This window comes from Lipotes vexillifer, unplaced genomic scaffold, assembly GCF_000442215.2.
Source record: "Lipotes vexillifer unplaced genomic scaffold, Lipotes_vexillifer_v1.1 scaffold1136, whole genome shotgun sequence".
In the NCBI taxonomy this organism is placed as follows: Eukaryota; Metazoa; Chordata; class Mammalia; order Artiodactyla; family Lipotidae; genus Lipotes; species Lipotes vexillifer.
In genome coordinates this window covers 1,591,787-1,615,606 of record NW_006769631.1, presented here as the reverse complement: position 1 = coordinate 1,615,606, position 23,820 = coordinate 1,591,787, and the positions used below count along the sequence as shown (strand labels likewise).

Genomic DNA, 23,820 nt, shown 5'->3' with positions numbered 1-23,820 from the left:
GTTCGAGTCATTTTCCAGTATTATTTTACTATTCTATATTACAAATGTACAATAGGCTTTAGAGACTGGACTGAGTGCTCACCAAATCTACTTCATAACCCTAAAGGTTGTTCTGAAAGCTCCAGACACCTGCTTGAATATTTTCCCCTTTATGTCTCCCTCTTATTAAATGCTGCACAATACTCAGTTTGTGATTTTTCATTGTTTGGATTTCAGAATAAATTGGGATTCACCATACTTAGGTTTACCTAAACTAAAGAGACGTCAAAAAGTAATTTGAAAAATCATTTGCAGTATGGGTAAAACTGTTATAAATTGCATACCTCAAAATTTTTAGTGTTTGAAAACTACTGACGTACTATAAATCAATAAAGAGCAAAAGCTGAATATAGTGAAAACTGTATTTTCATTGCCTTTTATTTTCAACAATGATTACTTGAACTTAAAAAAAAAAAGCCTTTAATAACTAATGGTTACTGAAAAGCCAAACCTTTCCAGCCCACTTCATATTCTCTTTCAACCATTTCAGGGCAGAACAATGTTCCAAACTATAAACCTGTTCCTTATTAACATTGACGGTCATGTGCTTAATGAAGAGCTTTGGATCTGATATACGAGCAGCCATAATTAATCTTTCCACTGCAGCTTGATAATCATCCTTGCTCCAAGATTTGTTTTCTTCACATCTACAAAGTGAACATCTCACAAAGTCAGAAACTAAAAAGAAGCTATATAGTTTCTTCAAAAGATAGTAATTTACATTTATTGGTTCTAAGCTATGACAGTCTTTTTACTATACTCTTTTTTTTTTTTTTTTTTTTTTTTTTTTTTTTGCGGTACGCAGGCCTCTCACTATTGTGGCCTCTCCCGTTGCGGAGCACAGGCTCCAGACGCGCAGGCTCAGCAGTCATGGCTCACGGGTCCAGCCGCTCCGCGGCACGTGGGATCCTCCCGACCGGGGCACGAACCCGCGTCCCCTGCATCAGGGGGCGGGCTCTCAACCACTGCGCCACCACGGAAGCCCCTTTTTACTCTATTCTAACAGTGGCTTTCAAACTTGTTAGACCATGACACACAGTAATAAAGACATTTTATATTGTGACCCAATATATACCTGCATACATAAAAACTGAGAAGTTTCACAAGACTTACCCTTATGACCCTATTTTCTATTGTTTCATTTTTTAAAATAAAATGGTTGTAACCCCCTAAACTGATTTCACTACACAAATGGGCCACAACCCGCAGTTTGGAAACACTGATCTAGAACACAACTAATAACCTCTCTCTTTGTATTTTCAAATTAACAACTGTATAATTATTCATTATAATGCAAAAAGAATAGTAAATTTAATTGAGTTTGGAGTTACTAACATTCATGTGTTTTACCTTGATATGGCTATTTTAAATTATAAGCATATACTTAATTTGTAGCTCACATCTGGTAACAGAAATTGTAGCTGTATGCCTTTATACTAAATTTTTATAGTAAAATATTATAGTATATTATATAGTATATAATATACTATAATATAGTATATTATATAGGTATATATATGCTATAATATACTATATATATACTATAATATAGTATATTATATAGTTATATATATATTATAATATAGTATATTATATAGTATATTATAGTATACTATAATATTTATAGTATATTCATATCTGAATAACTTTCTACTAAGTTATTTTCAGTCCTGATTTAAGGTACTTCACTAAAGTGCTGGAATTTTAAAGCATCTTTTCTAACAGTCACCAAATTTCATAAAACTCATACCTTATGGCTATTTTTCCTGTGGGATAGGGAGTAAGAAGTATATAAAATAGAGATGTAGCTGTTATTAGGCATCACTTTTTCTCTGTGTTCACTGCATCTTGCTCTGAACTACTGCCTATAAGGCTCAGCAGCAAGGCCCGAGTATGAGCCTACCTGTGTTAGCACAACAGTGTGGTCTACAGAGTGGTGGGAGTAAGGACTTCCACTTTGAACAGGAATCAGTGATCATAGAGAGCAAAGATTGGTCAGGCCGCTTCTAGTACATTCTGGCTTAGGATTGGTGCCTGAAATCTGGTAGACTGGGCATACACCAACTATATGCATTTTTTGAAAGTCTTAATAAGATGAATAAAAACTCTCTCAGAGGTTAATGTAACAAAGCAGGGCTTGGTATGATAACAGTAATGGAGAAAACAATATTGGTTAGGACAAAATATAAGATCCAGGCATGTCACTAGTTATGTGCTGGCATCACAAATACTCCACAAAATCAATGATGAATAAACAGACTGCATATGTGGGGAATGGAAAGTTATGAGAAAACCAAACCCTCATTAGGATGATGGAGAGCCCAAATGCCTCATGCAACTGTAGTGCATAGTTGTAAACAGAAGGCCCTCAGGAAAATTTTAAAAATTAACAAATTTTGTTAATTTTTTAAACCCACTAAAATTAACAAAAAAGCTAATTTTAGTGGGTTTAAAAAAAAGGTGGAGCTAAAATAAATTCTCCTCCCCTTAAGTGTCGGCTGGATTGAATGACTTGTTTATCTCAATAGGGCAGAAATGATGCACAACTTTGGACACTAGACTCTTAATATCAATTTTCATGGTCCCTGCATTTCTGGAAGTTCTGAGAGCAGAGACACTGATTACCCCTTGTTCCAGATTTCAAGGATGTTTAATATAGTGGACAACCTTGAAAGACAAAGATAGTTTCTCCTTCAGGAGCAAAAGACGGGTTTGCTTACAGCCTTACAAGGTGGAATAGCGTTTCCATCTGAAGAGCAAGGGGCAGGTATGTTTATTACCCATTGTAAAAGATTAGGGTTCCTAAGTTCAGGATTCCTCTCATGTAATGGAACCCACTGCATATGCAGGTATCCATCTGGGCCCAAGTGTGGGACTTGGGAGCAAGAGGAAGAGATACAAATATGCAGATAATCATGCTGCTTGCTGTGCCACGAGTAATAAAGTCCTGTCTCCAACCCAGGAGGTCTTGTGTCTTATGCCAGGATCCGTGAAACTATGGCAGGCTGACTTACAGCCTGCAAATGGGGTGGAATCTCAGAGCCTTCACAGTTCTTGATGTAGGGTCACAAAAGGCACTGTAGCTTCCTCCTTGCGTTCCCTCTCCTGGATCACTCACTCTGAGAGAAGTTAGCTGTTGTGTCATGAAGACACTTAAGGAACCTATGGAGGGGCCCATGTGGTGAGGAGCTGAGGCTTCATGCCAACAGGTATGAGTGAGCCAGCTGGGAAATGGATCCTCCGGCCGCAGTGAAGCCATCAAGTAGGTGACTGCAGGTCCTGACCACATCCTGAGTCCAATGACATGAGAGACCCCGAGCCACAACCATCTGGCTAAGCTACTCTAAAATTCCTGACCCACAGAAACTAAGAAAATACTTGCTATTTTAAGCCACTAAGCTTTGGGATAACTTATACACTGTAATAGATAACTAAGAGAATATTCAGTCTGAGGATCTGGTTTCTAAGACCAGTAAACTGAAGCAAAATTCTTGTTAAGAAATGCCAAAACAGGAGTCCCATGAGAGATCCTTATATTACAAGTTTCCTAGATAAAGCTGACAAGAAATTGGAGTGGTGTAAAACTAAATTCTGGGAGTTTGAACAAAATTACCTGAAGGGATGCCACTCTGGTCCAACAGCTACATTATAATATTTATGCATTTATAACAACATTTTAAAATATTGAAACTAGGCTGATGGCTTTATTTTGAACAGGATTCTTGACTGAAACTAATAAATTATCATATATTTTCCTTTTAGACCTGGTTCTTAGATCTTTTGTGTTGACCAAAAAGATAACTTTTAGGTACCTAACTAAAAACCACCAGTACATGAGAAAGGTCCACACCTAAAAAAGACCCATCTTGGGCTTCCCTGGTGGTGCAGTGGTTGAGAGTCTGCCTGCCAATGCAGGGGACACGGGTTCGTGCCCCGGTCCAGGAAGATCCCACATGCCGCGGAGCGGCTGGGCCCATGAGCCATGGCCGCTGAGCCTGCGCATTCGGAGGCTGTGCTCCGCAACAGGAGAGGCCGCAACAGTGAGAGGCCCGTGTACCACACACACAAAAAAAAAGACCCATCTCTTTGAACACCTAAACAAGATCTTTGAAGTTGTTAAAATGTTTACTGAAAGGCACTAACTTGTTTGGATTTAAACCTCAAATACGTCAAATCCTTTCTCAATATAAATGCTACCAAAGTTTGCCAATACATACATGCACAAGTATATGAATATATAAATATGCACTATATAAATATATAACTGTTTATATATATATGTTTATATATATACAAATAAATAAAACATTTACATCCTAGGGCAAGTGTAGGGACATGATATGCTTTCAGGATGCAGTCAGAAGTTATTTCAACCAACCTTTTTAAAACTATCTGCAGCATCTGTGTAGAAGTTCCAGGACTCTGAATACTACTAGCATTAGATACCATGAAGATTTCAATAGCTAAAAGCATTTCAATCTCAGACAAATAGGAAGGAATCAGTAGAAGTTTTCGGTATAAATTTCCCTCCAATGGTGGGTAGCAACCCAATGAAAGAGCACCTGAAAGTCAAGTAACAGATCAAACTTTACTAAAACCCCAGTAGGTGAAAACCTAGACTTCCAAAATATCCACAGGTGATAATTACTTTTGTTTCAGAATAATTCTTCACATTCGAAGCAGATTTATTGCATAAATTATATGGTAGTGAACTTATCCTAGTACAACTGAGATCATTCTTTGTAAAATGGTTTTGAAACATTAAACATGAAGTGAGAAATTACAAAAAAAACAAACCCTGAAAAAGAACTTTTGAGCCTCATTGTAGCAAATGTCCATTTATTTTAAGCCATAGTCAACACAACATAATTTCAGAATAACTAAAAAACCAGAATAGCTACTTGGGTTTTGTTTTAATGGGATGTGGGTCTAATAGCAACTACATATAGTTATTATATATATAATATTATATATAATTATATATATAACTACCTATCTTGAATTATGAATCCAAAATGAAGAAAATAGAAATTATAATTTGAAGATTTTACTTTCTACCACATAGTTTTATAGTATTTTTGAGTGTACTTATTTATAGTGCTGTTAAAGTTTGTGCAATAAATATTTGCTGTTCCTACAAATGTCTGGCATTGTGCTAAACACTAGAGATAAAAATGAGTAAGATACATTTCCATCATGTAGGTGCTCGGTATGTTGTTCTCCAATTCATGTTCTAAAAATTTTGCTTTGCCAAAGGACAGATTCAACTTTTAAACTGTTTAGGTACTTATTACAGGTGATATACAGGGAAATCCCCTATACATCAGTCCAGGACATCCAAATTGTATATAGGCAATATTATATTGTTGCCTTTTACTGAAACCAATTTAAATCTGTAAAATTTGTTTAAAATGTTTTATTAAGTTAAATTTCTTGAATAAATCTTTCTAATATGGATGATGATGACTAATCTTTGAGGACCTACTATATGCCAGGTACCTGAGCTGAACACACAGGTTTTATCTAATTTTAACCTGACAGTTTACTACCTTTGCAATTAGGTACAACAACTCCCATATTATAGATGGGGGGCTTTGGGTAAGCACCCTGGCCTTCTGACTCCAGATTTTGGAATCTTAACCACTAGGAAGTCCCACCTTCCTAGATCACTGCCAAGACCAACAAACTATTGACTCGTTAACATTCCTAAATACTGGTAGGTATAATTTACATGCATACCTGTTTTATTTCTGAGCAGAAGAGGAAAACAAAAGCCAACAAACTAAGTAGAAATTTACTAATATTATCTTTTACCCTAAAATCAAACATGAAAAGAAAAATACTCCTATTTGGTTTTAGCAGGGGAATGTAAGGAAAAGATACACTAATAACATCTTCCCTTCCCGACTTTTCAGTTCTGACAGAAAAGCCGTATTTTTAGGACTAGGTAGCACATCAGGAGCATCAGGAAGGCAATTCTGCTGTCCCTGGACAATTTCCTTCTGATTAGTTAGGGGACACAAGCAAAGCCATCAAGAAAGTAAAAGATAACTCCTGGAATAGAAAAAAAATTGAATTCATATATCTGACATGGGACTTGTATGTAGAGTGCATGTATACATATATGAATAGCATGTATTTATATGTACCCACACACATACTTAACACACTCAACAAGAAAAAAGCCTCAATTTAAAAAAGTACAAAGAAAAAAATGGGCAAAGGATTGAATAGACATTTCTCTACAAAGATATACAAATGGCTAATAAGCACGTGAAAAGATGCTCAACATCATTAGTCATTAGGAAGATGCAAATCAAAACCTCAGTGAAGTATCACTTTATATCCACCAGGAAGGCTAAAATAAAAAACTTAGTGAGGATGTGAAGAAACCAGAAATTCCATACATGGCTGGTGGGAATATAAATGTAAAACAGATAGCTTCTTTGGAAAACAGTTTGGCAGTTCCTCAAAATGCTAGACATAGATATACCATACGAGCCACCAATTCTGCTCCAAAGAGAAATGAAAACCATACACCCACACAAAAACTTGCATGTGAATGTTCAGAGCAGTGTTACTTATAATAGAAAGTGCAAACAAAGCAAATGTCCATTAATTGATGGATGGACAAATTCTGTACAATGGAATATTATTCAGTAATTAGAAAGGAAAGAAATAATGATATAGGCTAACGATATGGATCTTGAAAACACTGAAACCTTGAGAACATTATGTTAAGTAAAAGAAGCCAGTCACAAAAAACTACAAATTGAATGATTCCATTTATGTGAAATGCCCAGAACAGGCAAATCCATAGAGACAGATTACTTGTTGCCTAGGACTGGGTCGGGTGGGAAACATACATGGCATGGGGAGTGAATATAAATGTGTTCAGGGTTTCTTTTTCTAGAGGTGTTGAAGATGTTCTAAAATTAGATTGTGGCGCACAACTCTGTGAATAAAATAAAAATAAATGCACTGTAGGGACTTCCTTGGTGGTCCAGTGGTTAAGAATCCACCTGTCAATCAGGGGACACAGGTTTGAGCCCTGGTCCGGGAAGATCCCACATGCCGTGGAGCAACTAAGCCCGTGTGCCACAACTACTGAGCCTGCGCTCTGGAGCCCATGAGCCGCAACTACTGAGTCTGTGTACCACAACTACTGAAGCCTGCGTGTCTAGAGCCTGTGCTCCACAACAAGAGAAGCTACCACAATGAGAAGCCCACGCACCTCAACCAAGAGTGGCCCCCAGTCGCTGCAACTAGAGAAAGCCTGCATGCAGCAATGAAGACACAGCACAACCAAAATTAAACAAACAAATAAAAATGCACTGTACACTTCACATGTGTAAATTTTATGGTATGTGAAATTATCTCAATAAAGCTGTAAAAAATATTAAAGAAAAAAGCAAAACAAAGGCACTGGTGCTACAGCCTTAACAGTGCCTTGATGAAAAATTAACTAAGCTCAGAATCAAATATGTACTACTAGATGTGATTATAAGGCACTGAAAGGCTTTCCTAGCATGTGTTAACCTGTGTGTGAAGATAGATCCAAAGAGAGTTCCACTGATATTTTAAATGTCAACAGTGTCAGGAAATGAGATGTTCTGAAGACTGATCAGTGACTATAAATTACTCACTTCATTTTATAACTCAGGTACATTAAAAACAAAACAAAAATACTCTTTACCCTATAACCTCACTTGCATAAGTCCCAGAAGTTTCACTACATATGAAATTAAGCATAGATGTGTTAAGCTAATAAGAAAGGTACTGAATTGTACTCAGGCATTAAATGCTTTAACACATCGCTTAAAAAAGCCTTTAAAACTAAATTATTACCAGGGTTGAAAGAATTTGGGGGAATGGGGAGTGACTCAATGCATATGGGGTTTCTTTTCGGCCTGATGAAAATGTTCTAAAATTGATTGTGGTGATGGTTGCACAACTCTGTAAATACACTAAAACCATTCAATTGTACATGTTTAAATGGGTGAACTGTGTGGCATTTGAATTATATCTCAATAAAGCTGTCAACTGAAAATTTTTAAATGATTAAGTTTAGCTGTTTTAATACAAAATTTTATTTTCAACTAAAAAACAGAAAGATTCATTGAAATCTCATTTATATGTTTCCAAGTTAACACGTTATTCCTGCGGCATATAAATGCCTTCTGATGGCATTTTTCCCAAATTGCACAATTATTTGGAAAAAATACCTCATTAACATCAATTCTAAAAACTAAAATCAAGAAGTTATAGCAAATAGTACATATATACTTTGTGGTGTGATTTCTAGCAGTCTGCAGGGAAATAGTATAAGGAGTTGAAACATAACCACAAAATTGAAATGAGGAGTTATGAACAAATAATTCCACCTTGCCTCTAAATTTCTGATCATCCTTTTATAAAAATTCTGCTTTCAAAACGTTTTGTTGTAACCTACAATAAGAAATACATTTTACATAATGCCCTAGCACACATATAAGAATACATGTAACTGAAATGAAAATTTGATCAAATAATATGTTATTTTACTACCTGTAATGCACACTAATAATTTCTTTCCCATTTCACTGGGGAAAAAAAGTTACCACTTGCTGAACTGATCACTGCTGGGAACATGAAAAACACTTCCAAGTTCAGAGAGGTTTTTGTTGGTGTAAGATGGCTGGGATGTTTGACACATTTGGCACAGTGGTGACACAGAGTAGGTACTCAAATGTTTGTCATATAGTTGATAGTGGTAGAAATGGAAATTTAAGACAAATTACTGCATGAAGGCAGAAAAGAATTCCTTTCTAGATCTAGATTCTACACAGAATTGTTTTCTAATTAAAATACTTGCAAGGAGATTGGGACTAGAGAAAGTCTTCGTTTTCTAGGCTTACTTGTTAGAGAGGAACAGTTGTAAACATTACTAGGAGCCATGTGAAAAACTGTTAAATATCATGTTGCGTTGTAATGACGCCCTCTGTACTTCCTATGTGCCTGTTATAACATATTCTAACCAAAAAGATCAGGGATAAATATGTATTCCTTAAGCTTCATTCTACCAATTGGTTTACTCCTATATATTTATAAAATATGCCAAACTGGTTCAAATTCTGTCATTTATTTCCTTTTTGTATCCTCCCGTGGACATGCCAATATAGAAAGAAATAAAAATACAGCAATTAGAAATGAGAAATAACATGTTTCAAAAGAGCACAGATCTATGTAGACCACTATTTTTAAATGTGTATCAACTGCTCTTTTTACATATTTAATGCCCCGCCATGAATATTATACACAGATTTCAGGTTAGAAAATCAAATTCAAAACCAATATTAAAAATTTTTAAATGCAACTTACTTTTGTAGTGGGCTCTGGCTTTGAGCCATAAACAACTTCTTCCTAAAGAAGTAATTAATCTTCTAAGAAAGGAAAAATCAATAGGGATGCTCTTTGAAATCATGAATTCTGCTACGGAGGATGATATACCAAGACTGTTGCTTTCTATACAGGCATCTAGAAGTTTATTAAAAAGAAGGCTACACTGTGAGACCTCCACGGTTTCTGAAAAGAAAAAAATCATTGATATAGTGAAACTGATCTATCTTCTCTCAAACTTCTCTCTTACTCCTTTCCCCTCTGCTCTCCTTGGCCCCTTCCTACCTGCTATAAGAGTCAGAGTCACCAAAATGCAATCATCTTACATACTAAGTTAACAAAGAAACAAAAAATTCAACAAAAGCAAAACGGTTCATTTACATTGTAACGGAGAATGTGGAAGGAACATGATGTCAGAGGCTACATTAACACCTCTGTCCATGGTCCTCAAGTGTGACTGCATCTGCATGGTTCTGTTTGCATTCTATCTACAGTGCAGACCTCAGACTTGTTTTTCCCACGACTAAAAATAAATCATCCACTCATAAATATTCACTCTCAAATTTAAAAAAAAAACAAAACCTCCTTTCTTGGGTATGTCTACTCCTTTCTGCTTTTCACTTAGAAGAAAGTGAAGTCACCTTGGATACTTCCAACTCTTATCCCCTATATTCAGTCAGGTGGGTCTATGACCTAGACTCTAGGTCTTTACCACTTTAGGACTTTTTAGTGGTCTAGGCCTTATCAGGAAATTTATCTCCTTACCTTTAGTCTCTTTCTAAACATTACCACCAGAGGAACTTTCTGAAAGCAACAACTCCATTATGTCACGCCCCGGTGCCAAAACTCTAGTGACCCCTTACTACATATAGAGAAGAAAATTCCTTTAGCCTGCCATTCAGGGTCTTCCAAAATCTGGCACAACTATCTGTTTCATCTCACTATTATACTTTGTTTCATTATCACGATAATTGTATATCAAAAGCCAGTTCTACAGCAGCCTTTGTACCAGGGATACCACGATAAAGAAAACAACTGGCTTTAAGGAGCTTACTATCTAGAGGGAGAATCAGATAAGAATGTTAATGACAATACAGTATCTCAGTGGAATACATGGGAAAATGGAGAGTGACAAAGCACTGAGGGGAGGCCTTCAAGTTAATGTTTTCATTAAACATTAACCCACCACTCTGAACCCATTGCCCAGCTCATTCCTGACCCAAAGCTTTTGCTGTTTCCCTTCAAACGGACTCTCTCTTGCTACCGACATATGACTTGCAAGCATTCAAGAGCACTGCCTGCCATTGCCCACACTGGCATTCTCTTTCTTTGAACCCATCATCTGCTTAATTTCCTCCATTTATTCCATGTTTTTCCTATGTTCCAAGGTAATGGAAACTATGTTCTATGTTTGTTAAGTGATAAAAGAAAAGGTATTCTTTATTATTCCAATGCAAAAAATTATTTTAAGGTACAGTATAAAGCTTGCTGGGGGCACTTAACATTGATTGCTGATGACTTGACAGAGGTTAGAAAAGGAATGATGAAATGCTCCTCGTAGGAACTGCTGATAAAAGATAAGCATCTCTGTTTTGTTTTGAAACCATCAGGAAAGCATATTCAATTTGCAGAGAACACATTTTACAAAAAACATCATTAAAAATATATGCTGGAATATAAAATCCAACCAAAACAGGTGGAGAACTGTTTCTTATTAAATACCAGATGGGCCAGAGATAATTAAGCTAGACTTTTTAAAAAACATACCTTGAGAATTTTGAAAACCTGGTAGATTTTGCAAAACTTCAAATGTCTGTCTGTAAAGACTCTTCGCTAAAATTTCTTGTGCAATTGTACAGAGCAGATTATGCCGATTGAGCACATCCAGTCTATCACAAGGCCACAGTGGTGTACTGATGACCCACTCTGACTCTTACAAAAAGAAAAAGTACAAGTACTTCACACCATGAAAATTACATTTAACAGTATAATCACAACAAATGTTTTTAAGTATCTTTTGGAGAAAGTGGAAAAACTTAAATATGTGTACTCAGAAAGATGACCATAGCTCAAATTTATTAGAAACAACTTATATAGTGATGATCATCATCCTAAGATGCAACTAATGACCATTTTGTTATTTTAACCTTTTTACTAATTCTTCATTTTTCTAAATGTACCAATCAGTTGTTGATTCTGAAGTTAACGATTATTTTTATATGACAAAATATTCAGATTATAATGAGTATACATTATAAGGTAAAATATTGTTTGTGTAGACAAATTAAACAATTTTACAGTAAAGAATACATAATTTAATTAGTTTTGGTATTCTTGGGGAGCAGCTTTCCCCCACAATATCTGCCTATTTAAAGTTTTTTAAATAAAACACCTGCTATGTACAGGGGAATATCTAACATATGGAAGTTACAAAAGTATAATAATAAAATAATAAAAAGAATCCTTACGTACCCATCACACAGCTTAAAGAAAAGAGAATATTACCTATAATGCTGAAGTTCCTTAATTTCTGCCCTGATTTTCACATTGAGAAAAACAATGGGAGACTGTAGTATAGAACACGGAGGTGTTAACATGTTAGAAATGTCAGCATTTTACCATTTACCTAATTCCCTCAATCATTTACACATAATGAGACACATAATGAAACGCTGTCATGTAACATTCAAATCACATTCCTGTGTTCTTTTTCAACTGGAGTAAGAGCAGGAGTCAATCCTTTTCTTTTGTGGCCTTCCCAGCACAGTAAATACAGAAAGTATTAAAGAAAGATTTGATAATTCAAGCATACAATGCCAAAATAAAGTCTTAAGTATCGAGTAGAAAACTTTAAAGCAGGAGCTTGTTTTTAAATTACTAGAGCTCACTTGACTGGTTGACTTGATTTATACTACCTACGATGCAGTGTTTTACAAATATTAGTGCTTTACAATTATTAACTCATTTAGACAGATACCTTCATTAATTTACTCCTAAATTGATTAAATCAATAATGAAGAGAAATACTAATTTTAAAAAACTAATATTAAATACTAATATTAAAAAACAGACCAAGAATGTGAACTGGTAATTCACAATAAGTACAAATAGAAATAAAAAGAAAATAGTTCAATTTTCTAATAAGCAATTAAATGCAAAACAAACCAGTGAGTATCACTTCTATCCTGTCAAACTAACAAAGAGATAGGAAAAATAATAATGAATTTGGCAAGGGTGTTTGCTTCATAATATGCATCTTGAAATGCTGGCAAGATGACTATAATTAGTTCAACACTTCTAAAGGTGTAGAGTACTTCTGTATTCTATTCACAGAGGTAACACCTGGAATGGAATGTTCAGAATATCCAGATTAGGGTTTGCATAAACTGAAGTGCGCCAGTCTGTCTGGTAACTAAAAAACATAAAATTGGGCACTAACATCTGGACTGTTTATGTGCACCTGTGATCCCTAACAGGACAATGACTGTATAGACAATACCTATGCAATTGTTCTCTAAGGATTTTCTCACCTTTGTGATGACAAATAAACTCAAATAAACTTTCTAATAAACTCAAAATAACTTGCTGCAAATCTGAATGGCAACAAGGGCAAATTTGCCAACATTTATCAAAAAGCTTTAAACTGCCCTTACCTTTACCCAGCAATTCCATCAGAATTTATCCTAAGGGCATAATTAAGATTTAGCAGGGATGTTTAGTAGGGATTTTGTTTATCATAGAAATTTAAAAACCAGCTAGTTCAAGAAAAGTGGACTCATGGACATATCTATGTATCTATGTTTACCTATATTTGTTTATAAGATGGAAAACTATGCAGCCCATTAAGTGATGTTGTAGAGGAATATTCCCTTTCACAGAAAGATGTCCACAGAAAGACTGTTGCCTGATGAAAATGAAAGGTACTAAAGAGTCTGTATAGTAACACTATAGTGTTATTTATAACACGGGGTGGGTGGCTGAATAAGGATTTTTTGTCATCAGTTTTGCTTATCCACCCCTTCTTATTTCTCTATAGAAATTTCTCTATATTTCATTATAGAGAAATAAGAAGGGGTGGATAAGCAAAACATATTATTAAATCGTAATAACCATGTATTACTTATATAAAGGCAATAAAAGTTATTTTAAAATTCAAGAGCAGTTTCTCAATAAATAGCATATATAAATTTTTTTTTTACAAAGTTTGTATTCGAGAATGTTAAGACATTTATTTTTCAGCCTAAACCTTAATATATAAATTTTTTTTTTACAAAGTTTGTATTCGAGAATGTTAAGACATTTATTTTTCAGCCTCCAAACCTTAATTATAAAATTATAGTTTCAAGGTTTTTTTTTTTTTTAATGCTGGTAAGGGTATAAGGCAAGGTAGGAATTTGTTGTTCATTTGCCAGGATACAAGGTACCAATGCTGAAAAAGAGTTTAAAATGTGAAAGTGAAAATGTGTAAGGCCCAAACAATAGAGCAGGGATCCCCAACCCATGGGCTGCGGACCGGTACTGGGCCGCACAGCAGGAGGTGAGCGCAGGCAAGTGAGCAAAGCTTCATCTGCCGCTCCCCATCGCTGGCATTACCATTCCCCCACCCCCACCCCGCCCCCAGACCGTGGAAAAATTGTCTACCACGAAACCGGTCCCTGGTGCCAAAAAGGTTGGGGACTGCTGCATAAAGGCTGCCACCCATTAAATAAAAATGTATAAAAAATTCTACATTACTCAAATATGCGTAAGTGTATGTAAACCCCTTCTTTAAAACGTTTAGTAGGTAATAAATGCACATATTTTTAAAAGGAAAAAATATAGAAAAAATATGTAACAAGTTAATATGCCTCTCATCCCTGTCCTCCAAGCAGTCAATTCTTCTTCCCAGAAGCACCCACTATTACTAGTTTCTTGTGCATCCTTCTGCAAGTATTTTAAGGGTATAAAGCAAGTATGTATGTATCCATTTTATTTTTTTACAGAAGTGGCAGCATACTGTGTACACCGTTCAGCACTTTCCTTTTTTCACTTGGTAGTAAATCCTGGAGATCATTCTAATGAGTATTTGCAGCTCTACGTAGTTCTATTCCATCATATGGCTGTCACACAGTTTCACTAACTGGTACACCCTTAACAGACACTTAAGTTATCTGGAATTCTTTGTTATCATTGTTGATGGTTTAAAAAAGAGATTCCATATAACTTACAGTGCATACCCCTGTATACAGATATAAATGTGTTTGTAGGACAGATTCCTAGAAATGGAGTTAACAGATTAAAGGAAATATGTATTACTAAATTTTGACAGATGTTTTGTCAAAAAGCCCCTAAAGGCAATATATGTGAAGGCTCATTTCTCTATACCCTCACGAAAAGCATATCACAAAACTTTAATCTTTGCTAGTCTGACAGGTGTTTAGGATTTTAATGTTTACTTCTCTTAACACAAGTGAGTATTACTCTCACTTATTACAAGTGAGATCAAGCCATTTGTATTTCCTTTCTTGAGGAGTGGCCTGTTCACTGCAGAACCTTTGAAGAACCAAAAAATTCTGGGGACAACTTAACATACTTCTGTGGGCCCTGTTTTTTCAAAGAAATAAAATTTTACTTATGAAAAATGACTTTCAATTGGAATGGTCACTGCAAAAGAAAATCCTGTGTTTATAACTGATAGAATTTTAAAAGATAATCTCAAAATTGAAACAACAAAATTGTAAAAATTTTAAATCTCCATAGACTACTCCACACCCCTCCCACAAACCCTCCCCCAGTCTCTAGTTTGAGAAAGACTAGTTTTGCCAGAAACTTTTAGGCAGAAGATAATCCGGTACCATTTTTACCAACTATTTTACCCTTTCCATTTCTTGCCACATTTTTTCTTTCTCACAGAGCTTGTGAGCTCTGGCTTGCATTTTGCTACTTCCTATTTTTATGAACATTCTATTTTGTATTTGTATATTTGTATTTCGTGTCATATCTTTCTATTTTGATTAATCTTCCCATCCTAGGAAAACTCTCTGGTTACATTTGTTAAGTTGAAGAAAACCTTTTCCAACAAGCTTTTGATCATGAAGTCTAATCACAACCTCTATATTCCATAAACCCTCAGCACTGAACAAATACGGTATTTTATGTATATATGAATATGTATGCATGCTAGTTTTGTGTGTTAGTTTAAAGTTTTCTATTTTATTTACTTGTGAGTTTATTCCATCTTCCACCTAAACTGAGATTCTCGAAGTTTCTTCATTCTCATCTATCTCATTTTATCAAATAAAATCTGCTTGATGGTCCAAGTAGCCAAAGCTAAATTAGATGCTGTGCTACTACTGTGCTCTCTAAATTTTATTTACCTCATGCCAAACTAACCTTAGTTGCTTCTGCTGGTTTAATTTCATCATAATTTCTATTAGATGACTTGACTTACTAGGGGAAATAATCTTTATTGCCTTGGTTTGGAGCCATGGTTGTTGGCATATGCAAAGATAGAGTTATGCAGACTGCAATCAGGATTTCCCTGTCTCAGCAGCTGAAGCTTGGGCTCTGAAGCTGGACTATCTGGGATTAAATCCAGCCTCCACGCCTTACTTGTTATGTCGTTTTGGGCAAGCTGCTTACTGTCTCTGACAACATTTTCTTATCAATAATATGGGGATTGTAATAATTCCAAACTCATAGGGTTTCTATGAAGATTAATTGAGATAATCAGGTAAAGCATCTATACAATGCTTAGGCCAAAGTAAGAACTAACTTTTCAGCAAAGGTTCACACAGTTTCTTCTTTAAAGCTAGGTTAACATTCTTCTTTCATTTTATATAACAACCTTTCCTACCCGCATGATCACTAGGAGTTTAGACCAAATTATCACCCACAATTCAGTATCAACTTGAGGTAAGTACAAAACCAAGAATTTATAACAAGCTTAACAAATTATTTCATGCTGGCATATATCAGAACTTACCCCTTAATACCCAAATGGCACCATCTAGGCTTCCACTTTTTAGAAAAATTTCTGCTGCAATATTCACAATTTGACATCTCGGTGCTAACTTCTCAGGCCCTGTAAGTCCTTTTAAACTTGTAAAATGTATTTTTAATTCATATAGTTTATCTAAGACCTTCCTTCCCTAGAGTTAAAAAAAAAAAAGACAAAAAAACCCACTGAGTATCAATCATTAAGAGTATTATAGAGGTACAAAGTCACTGATAATTATATAGAAGCCAATTATGCAATTTGAATAATTCTAGACTGATGGTTGTCAAACTGCTCTAAGACTCTCCTTAAGCCCTTTCCTGCTCAGCCACAAAGATGGAAAGGGAAGGGGAGCAAGCAGGGCTTTGTCTCATTAACCACGCCCACCACTGGGCCCCCTTTCATTGGTTCTCCTTTCATCTGTTTTATTCACTGAGCCTCTTCTAAAGATTTCATTTGGCAAAAGGATTTCATGCCTTAATGTGGAAAGCTACACATCATATGTTTTTGCTCTTCTTCTGTTGATCACCCTGAGATCCAGGAGGGAAAGTCAATGAAAAGGAGATTATTTCATATGAAATTTAGATAAAGAATGATAGTGAAAAGAAAAAGGGGGATAAAATTGTTGTCTGAAAATTGTTTTTTTGAGTCAATAGGCTAATTATTTCACATTGTCTACATAAAGGCTGTCTCTAGGGTGGACATCAGAAATTGGACATGTGTTATTATTTTATACCAAGGTCAGCAAAATTTTTTCATTAAAAGCCAGACAGTAAATGCTTTAGGCTTTGCAGGTCACATTTGGTCAGTTGCATATTCTTTTTGGTTGTTTTTAAATTTCTAAATCTTAAAAAATGTAAAAACCATTCTTAGCTCATGAGCTGTATAAAAACAGGCTGTGGGCCAGATCTGGCTTTTGGTTTTCAGACTCTTGTTTTATATTATATTACATGCTATTTTGAGTCAGATGCATATTATGATGTCAAAGTACTTTCAATCTGACTGTATAAATGAGTGCATTTTTCAAGGGTTACCTTAAGTTTAATTTCAATGGTTTTACTTTTATGTTCAAAATGGAATGTTTCATTAAAAAATTCATGCTAAGTAAGATAATAAAATACTCATTCTAAATAAGATAGTTAACATTTAAAATTAAAATACAGGCATTGGGACTTCCCTGGCAGTACAGTGGTTAAGACTCCGTGCTTCCACTGCAGGGAGCATGGGTTCAATCCATGATCTGGGAACTAAGATCCCACATGCCGCGCAGCACAGCCAGGAGAAAAAAAAAAAGAAAAGGAAAGGGCACAAATTCACCAACCGCTTATATCCTAAATAAAAATAACCAAATAAAGGGGACTTCCCTGGCGGTCCAGTAGTTAAGACTTCGCCTTTCAATGCAGGGGGTGCGGGTTTGATTCCTGGCTGGGGAGATAAGACCCCACATGCCTCATGGCCAAGAAAACAAAATAAAACAGAAGCAATATTGTAACAAATTCAATAAAGACTTTAAAAATGTTCTATATCAAAAATAAATCTTTAAAAAGAAACCAAATAAAATTAAAACATACTCTAAAATTTCAACAAAATCAGTCTGAGTTTTAAGAAAGGGTCTTCTAACTAGGTAGTCCTCAAATTCTCAAGCATTAAATACCCAAGAAATTAATGCTATGATAGACTTTAAGCTAGAACGTGAGAGCGGAGCCAAGGTACATTTTGCCCGTCCCAGGCCTACCACACAGTAAGTGCTAAACCACTTAGAAGACGTTGGAGACTGGAGACCTTCTGTACAATGATTATTTAAAAATTATTTTCTTTAAAAAAAAAATTTCATGAATTTTGTATGTGTACCTGAGTGACCATGTCCTTAAATATTATTTCAATTGTGAAATAATCTCTTTATAAAAAGAAGGAAGGAATAAAAGATACATTTTAATAGTTGATTCAATAGTAACCCCACTCTCAACCATCTTACTCTCCATCCCTCAGCACTTTGCTCCCTATTTTGGATTTTTCTGTCCTTTACGTTACTTAACTTTATTGAATCTATAACTCCACCACCACCTCAGGGAAATCTAAATAATGATAGTACAATATGGTCTAGAATCAGTACACCACTTCTGTGGTGAGCTAAGCCTCAAAGGTAGACATGAAGATATATGGTATACAGTATTCCAGAGCATCCTAAGAAGTGATTTTAAAAGAGTTCTGTTAAGTGTTAGTATCTCGGGTTCATCTTAAGAGAGAGCTTCCAAAATTATAATACTACCAATACTGAGGAGCTGGCAAAATAAATTCTGAACTGAAAGGTGCTTCAAATAAATACGATATTTAGCACAGCTTCCTAAGTGTTCCTTATACTGAGATTCTTCATAGTAGTCATAGATATTCTTCTCATGCCATCTCCTTTCCGTATTTGCCTAATATACCACCTAATAATTCACTTATTGTGTAAGTTTCAATTTGCCACCCGTAATGATTATTAGCAAATTTTTAGCAAATTAGCAAATTATTAGCACATTTTCAGGGTTAACCTATATTCTGCTCAAAAATTTTAAACTAACACTCTATATACCAAGCCAAAATAAAATTTAGTGAAGTACCTTGGACCACTGCAACAGCTTGTGGTAGAAGTACATAGCACTGATTCCGATTCTTCCCAGCAAAGTTTTATCTACTTCACTGTTTTGTGGGTCTTTGCTAACTGAAACACAAAGTAGGTATATGGAAGAAAGTGAAACAGTCACTTAGAATGATGGATAAGGGAAATTTAATATGGAATTAGTGATATTACCACAAAGACCAGGTATCGGCAAACTATAGCCCATGGGCCAAATCTGGCCTGTGGCCTGTTTTTGTACAGCCTGTGAGCTTCTAAGAATGGTTTTTATTTTTAAAGGTTGTTTGAAAAGAAAACCGTGTGACACAGATTATATACTGTGCGTGCAAGGCCTAAAATCTGGTCCTTTACAGAGTTTGCCGACCCTGACAGAGAATATAGCAGTGAAGAGCTGATGTAAAAAGAAAGGTCTCAAAAATATACGAATTTTGTTGACGTGGCAATAGTGAAGATAGTAACAACTTAATGATTCAAAAATTCAGATGCTCCACTACAATTTCTTAGCAATAGTTTTACCAATCTGAATGAAAAGAAAAATAAGAACATGAAACATCTGATATTCTACTGACCTTTTATCATTATAATCTAATTTAACAATAAATAGATGGAAAAATTTATAAAAAGAAGGAAAAGTATCTAAAAACTGCAGTGTTAACTTATCTCCAACATGGAGACTATTAAGAGCTTTATATGTTATGAACATTGTACCAGTCAATCCATCAATCAATAATAAATAACACTGTATCACCCTAACACACAATACTCAGACAAAAACAGTGACATTTACTTGTTTCAGCGAATTCACAAAATGGAACTCCTGGTCTCTCTTCTTTACAGTCTTTTGTCAGTGTTTCAGCAATACAAGCACAAAATCTCTGGAAATCTGCAAATTTTTCACAGCCCAGTTTTATGTTAATGTATAAATTTCCCAATTTGGTCCAGTCATCTTTTTCTTTATAATGCTATAAGAATTATTAAAAACAAAATAAAAAATGCAAGTTGTCATTTATGCAAACATATTATGGGGTAGGCACATGCAGGCATTAGATATACAGAAATTAATAAGACAATCTCTGCAAACCTTATAAACTTACTGACAAGTGTTACAACAGCAGTAACATGTTACTGTACAATTTGCTTTTCTGTCCATAGCAATGACTCTATAAGTTCCAGATGTTAACATACACTTGTTTTAATTATCTAGCTCCTAATGTACTTAATGATGTCACCCTCAAACCTGAACTACACAGTGGAGATAGATTTAAGGAAAACAGGTGATTAGCAGCATGATTTGAGCTACTTCCACAGCAATACACTATTTTACTACTTTTAGAGATTGCATTTTATAGTTAGTTGGCCATTTATGATTTGCAGCCCACACATAATTTTGGGCATTACATTTCTTCTACAAAAGGCGCTACAAGGTAAATTTCAGTAAACTTACTATCTTCCTATTATTTTCAATTCTAAACTAAGAAAGTTTCCCATGCCAACAAAAAACTGTTTCAAGGATATAAATTCTAATTTAGACTAGATCAACAATTACTAGAATGAGTATAAAAATGATCTTAAATTAAAAAGTACAGTCATCCTGAAAGTCCTCTATTTCTTATTCAGACTTTAAATGCTTGGAGAGTGCACAATGACCTTGGCTTTACCCTGTCATGTCACATACTGCAGCCACCTATGGATCTCGACAAGAAAGCCAAGTCATTTGTGCACTGAGGGAGTCTGCCTAGTGACAAGAATTAAAGGCTAAGCTATAGATTATTATAGCTTAACATAAGTCAATTTTAAACTGAACTATTTCTAGAATTATTTTTAGAACAGTTCACAACTCTAGAAATTATGTTTGCATTTCAAAGTATTAACCTGCAAAAAGTTAAACTTCTTTTCCTTCTTCTCTCTGTGTAACAGCCGCATTGTAAAACTTTTCTAAAACTGGGTTACTATCCAGTTTCTTTGTTGTTATTGGTTTTCGGAGATCCAGAAATTTATTTAAAAGATAAGCAACATACCTCTATTTCATTCAAGGCTGACTCTAAATCACACTTCCAGTTCTTTATAAACTGCCTCATCTGTAACCTTTAACAATAAAAAAGGGTTAATTATGTTCATCACCCAAAAAGTCAATATTGCTCCTAATTCATTTCTTCTATAATTTATACCTAAGAGACTGGAGAAAGAGAGAGTAATATACTATAAAAATTATTCAGCGCTGAAGAAAATGGCAACTGCGCAGATACCTAACTTATACTACTTCCTCCTAAACCACAGGCAACGAGGAGGAAAAAGCAAATTGCACATGAAATCAAGCCTTCATCCTAACTTGAAGACAGAGAATGTCAAAACTTTAAGATAATTGTGAATAAAGAGAAAAAAAATTAAATCTCAGCACTTGATCTCTACTGCTCCCACTTCATTCTCACTGGTCCATAAGGATTTGTGGCAAGCAAACACTGACCAAAACAAAACAAAACGAAGCAAACAAGAATACTTGTAGGGGAGAACCAAAAAGGGAAACTACCAGAGGGACCTAACATTGATTAAGAACTACCATTACAAAGACAAAGTCCACACTAAATTTGAAAATGCTAAGAAAAAAACTGTCTGGGTATATTAGAACACAAACCACACAGAAGGAACTTAAAAGTTTTGTATGATTTAAAGAAAGCAATCTGTGAAATGTATAGATAGCTTCTGGGAAAGAAAAAAAGACAAAAATGAAAGGAGAAGCACACTGGCAACTGGGAAGAGGAGAAGAAAAGGAGAAAAGAGGAGGCTTCCATTAAACTAAGAATACTGTGTGACAGCCAACTGTGGGGTCAAATGTGGTAATTAATTTAGTTTATAAATTATTCCAGAGCATTAAAAAGGAAGGACAAGTTCCTAATTTTTATCCATTCATCTGTCAATGGTCATTTAGGTAGCTTCCACGTCTTGGCTATTGTAAATGGTGCTGCTATGAACATTGGGGTGCATGTTTCTTTTTGAATTACAGTTTTCGTCTTTTCTGGATAGATGCCCAGGGATGGGATTGCTGGATCATACGGCAACTCTATTTTCAGCTTTTTAAGGAACCTCCATACTGTTCACCATAGTGGCTGTACCAATTTACATTCCTACCAACAGTGTAGGAAGGTTCCCTTTTCTCCACACCCTCTCCAGCATTTATTATTTGTAGACTTTTTGATGATGGCCATTCTGACCGGTGTGAGGTGATACCTCATTGTAATTTTGATTTGCATTTCTCCAATAATTAGCGATGTTGAGCATCTTTTCAGGTTGGCCATCTGTATGTCTCCTTTGGAGAAATGTCTATTTAGGTCTTCTGCCCAGTTTTTGATTGGGTTGTTTGGTTTTTTGATATTGAGTTGTATGAGCTGTTTACATATTTTGGAAGTTAAGCCCTTGTCGGTTGCATCGTTTACAAATATTTTCTCCCAGTCTGTAGGTTGTCTTTTGTTTATGGTTTCCTTCGCTGTACAAAAGCTTTTAAGTTTCATTAGGTCCCATTTGTTTATTTTTGCTTTTATTTCTTCTGCCTGGGGAGACTGACCTAAGAAAATATTGCTACGTTTTATGTCAGAAAATGCTTTGCCTACGTTCTCTTCTAGGATTTTTATGGTGTCATTATATCTAGGTCTTTAAGCCATTTTGAATTTATTTTTGTGTATGGTGTGAGGGAATGTTCTAACTTTACTGATTTAAATATATGAAGTTGTCCAGCTTTCCCAACACCACTTGTTGAAATGACTGTCTCTTCTCCATTGAATATCCTTGCCTCCTTTGTTGGAGATTAACTGATTAACTGTGTGTGGGTTTATTTCTGGGCTCTCTATTCTGTTCCATTGGTCAGCATGTCTGTTTTTGTGCGAGTACCATACAGTTTTGATTACTGTGGCTTTGTAGCATTGTCTGAAGTCTGGGGGGGTTCTGCCTCCAGCTTTGTTCTTTTTCCTCTGGATTGCTTTGGGAATTCTGGGTCTTTTGTGATTCCATATAAATTTTAGGATTATTTGTTTTAGTTCTGTGAAAAATGTCATGGGTAATTTGATAGGGATACCATTAAATCTGTAGATTGCTTTGGGTAGGACGGTCATTTTAACAATATTAATTCTTCCAATCCAAGAGCAGCAGCATTGTTTTAAACTACAAAATATTGGGGACAAATTAAATACCCATCACTGATTGAATAACCTAAAGTATATCCATAAAATGGAGTACTCTGCATTGTTTAAAAGATGACGAATTTCTCTATGGACTGATTTAGATTGATTTCCAGGAAATACTGTCTGAGCGAAAAAAAGCAAATTAAAAAAAAAGAGTATTCATTATCTTCTACACTATATGTAATAAAGAAGTAGATATAAGAAAATACATACACATCTGCTCATTATAAGAGGATAAAACTGAAAGACTGGTTACCTCCAGTATGCAGGTGGAAAAGGGGTAGAGAAAAGGATGAAATGGAAACGGTGGAGCAGGAGTAAACTGGAGTAACATTTCTCATTGCATCTTTTTAGTACAGCATAGACTGTTAGAACAGACAGCAATTTTTCACATACTTCCCTAAATAATTCAAACCAACTAGGACGTGGGATAACTGAAAATATAATACAAACAGAATTAATAAACCTAAATGGTCTACAAATGAATAACCACACTGAATGGGCATAGGGAAGAAAAAGAACTAAACAAAATAACTTAGGAAGCAATATTTTGGCTGAATACTATAATAACCTTATACTAAAAATGTACTAAATTTTTTTCCCACAGAGATATGGATTAGCAGTTCTGAAACTAC

General features: G+C 35.2%; 1 protein-coding gene across 1 annotated transcript in view; it reads right to left on the bottom strand.

Annotated features, from left to right (window-relative positions):
* Positions 1–466: 466 nt before the first annotated feature.
* Positions 467–23,820, bottom strand: part of TOPAZ1 (testis and ovary specific TOPAZ 1) — a 70,433-nt gene continuing 47,079 nt past the window's right edge. Inside the window, exons 13-20 of the mRNA XM_007445705.1 lie at positions 21,032–21,098; positions 19,801–19,975; positions 18,997–19,097; positions 16,382–16,547; positions 11,185–11,349; positions 9,400–9,603; positions 4,418–4,601; positions 467–686 (exon numbers count right to left, since the gene is read on the bottom strand). Coding sequence (XP_007445767.1) covers positions 467–686; positions 4,418–4,601; positions 9,400–9,603; positions 11,185–11,349; positions 16,382–16,547; positions 18,997–19,097; positions 19,801–19,975; positions 21,032–21,098 — 1,282 coding nt within the window. The remainder of the gene's footprint in view (positions 687–4,417; positions 4,602–9,399; positions 9,604–11,184; positions 11,350–16,381; positions 16,548–18,996; positions 19,098–19,800; positions 19,976–21,031; positions 21,099–23,820) is intronic.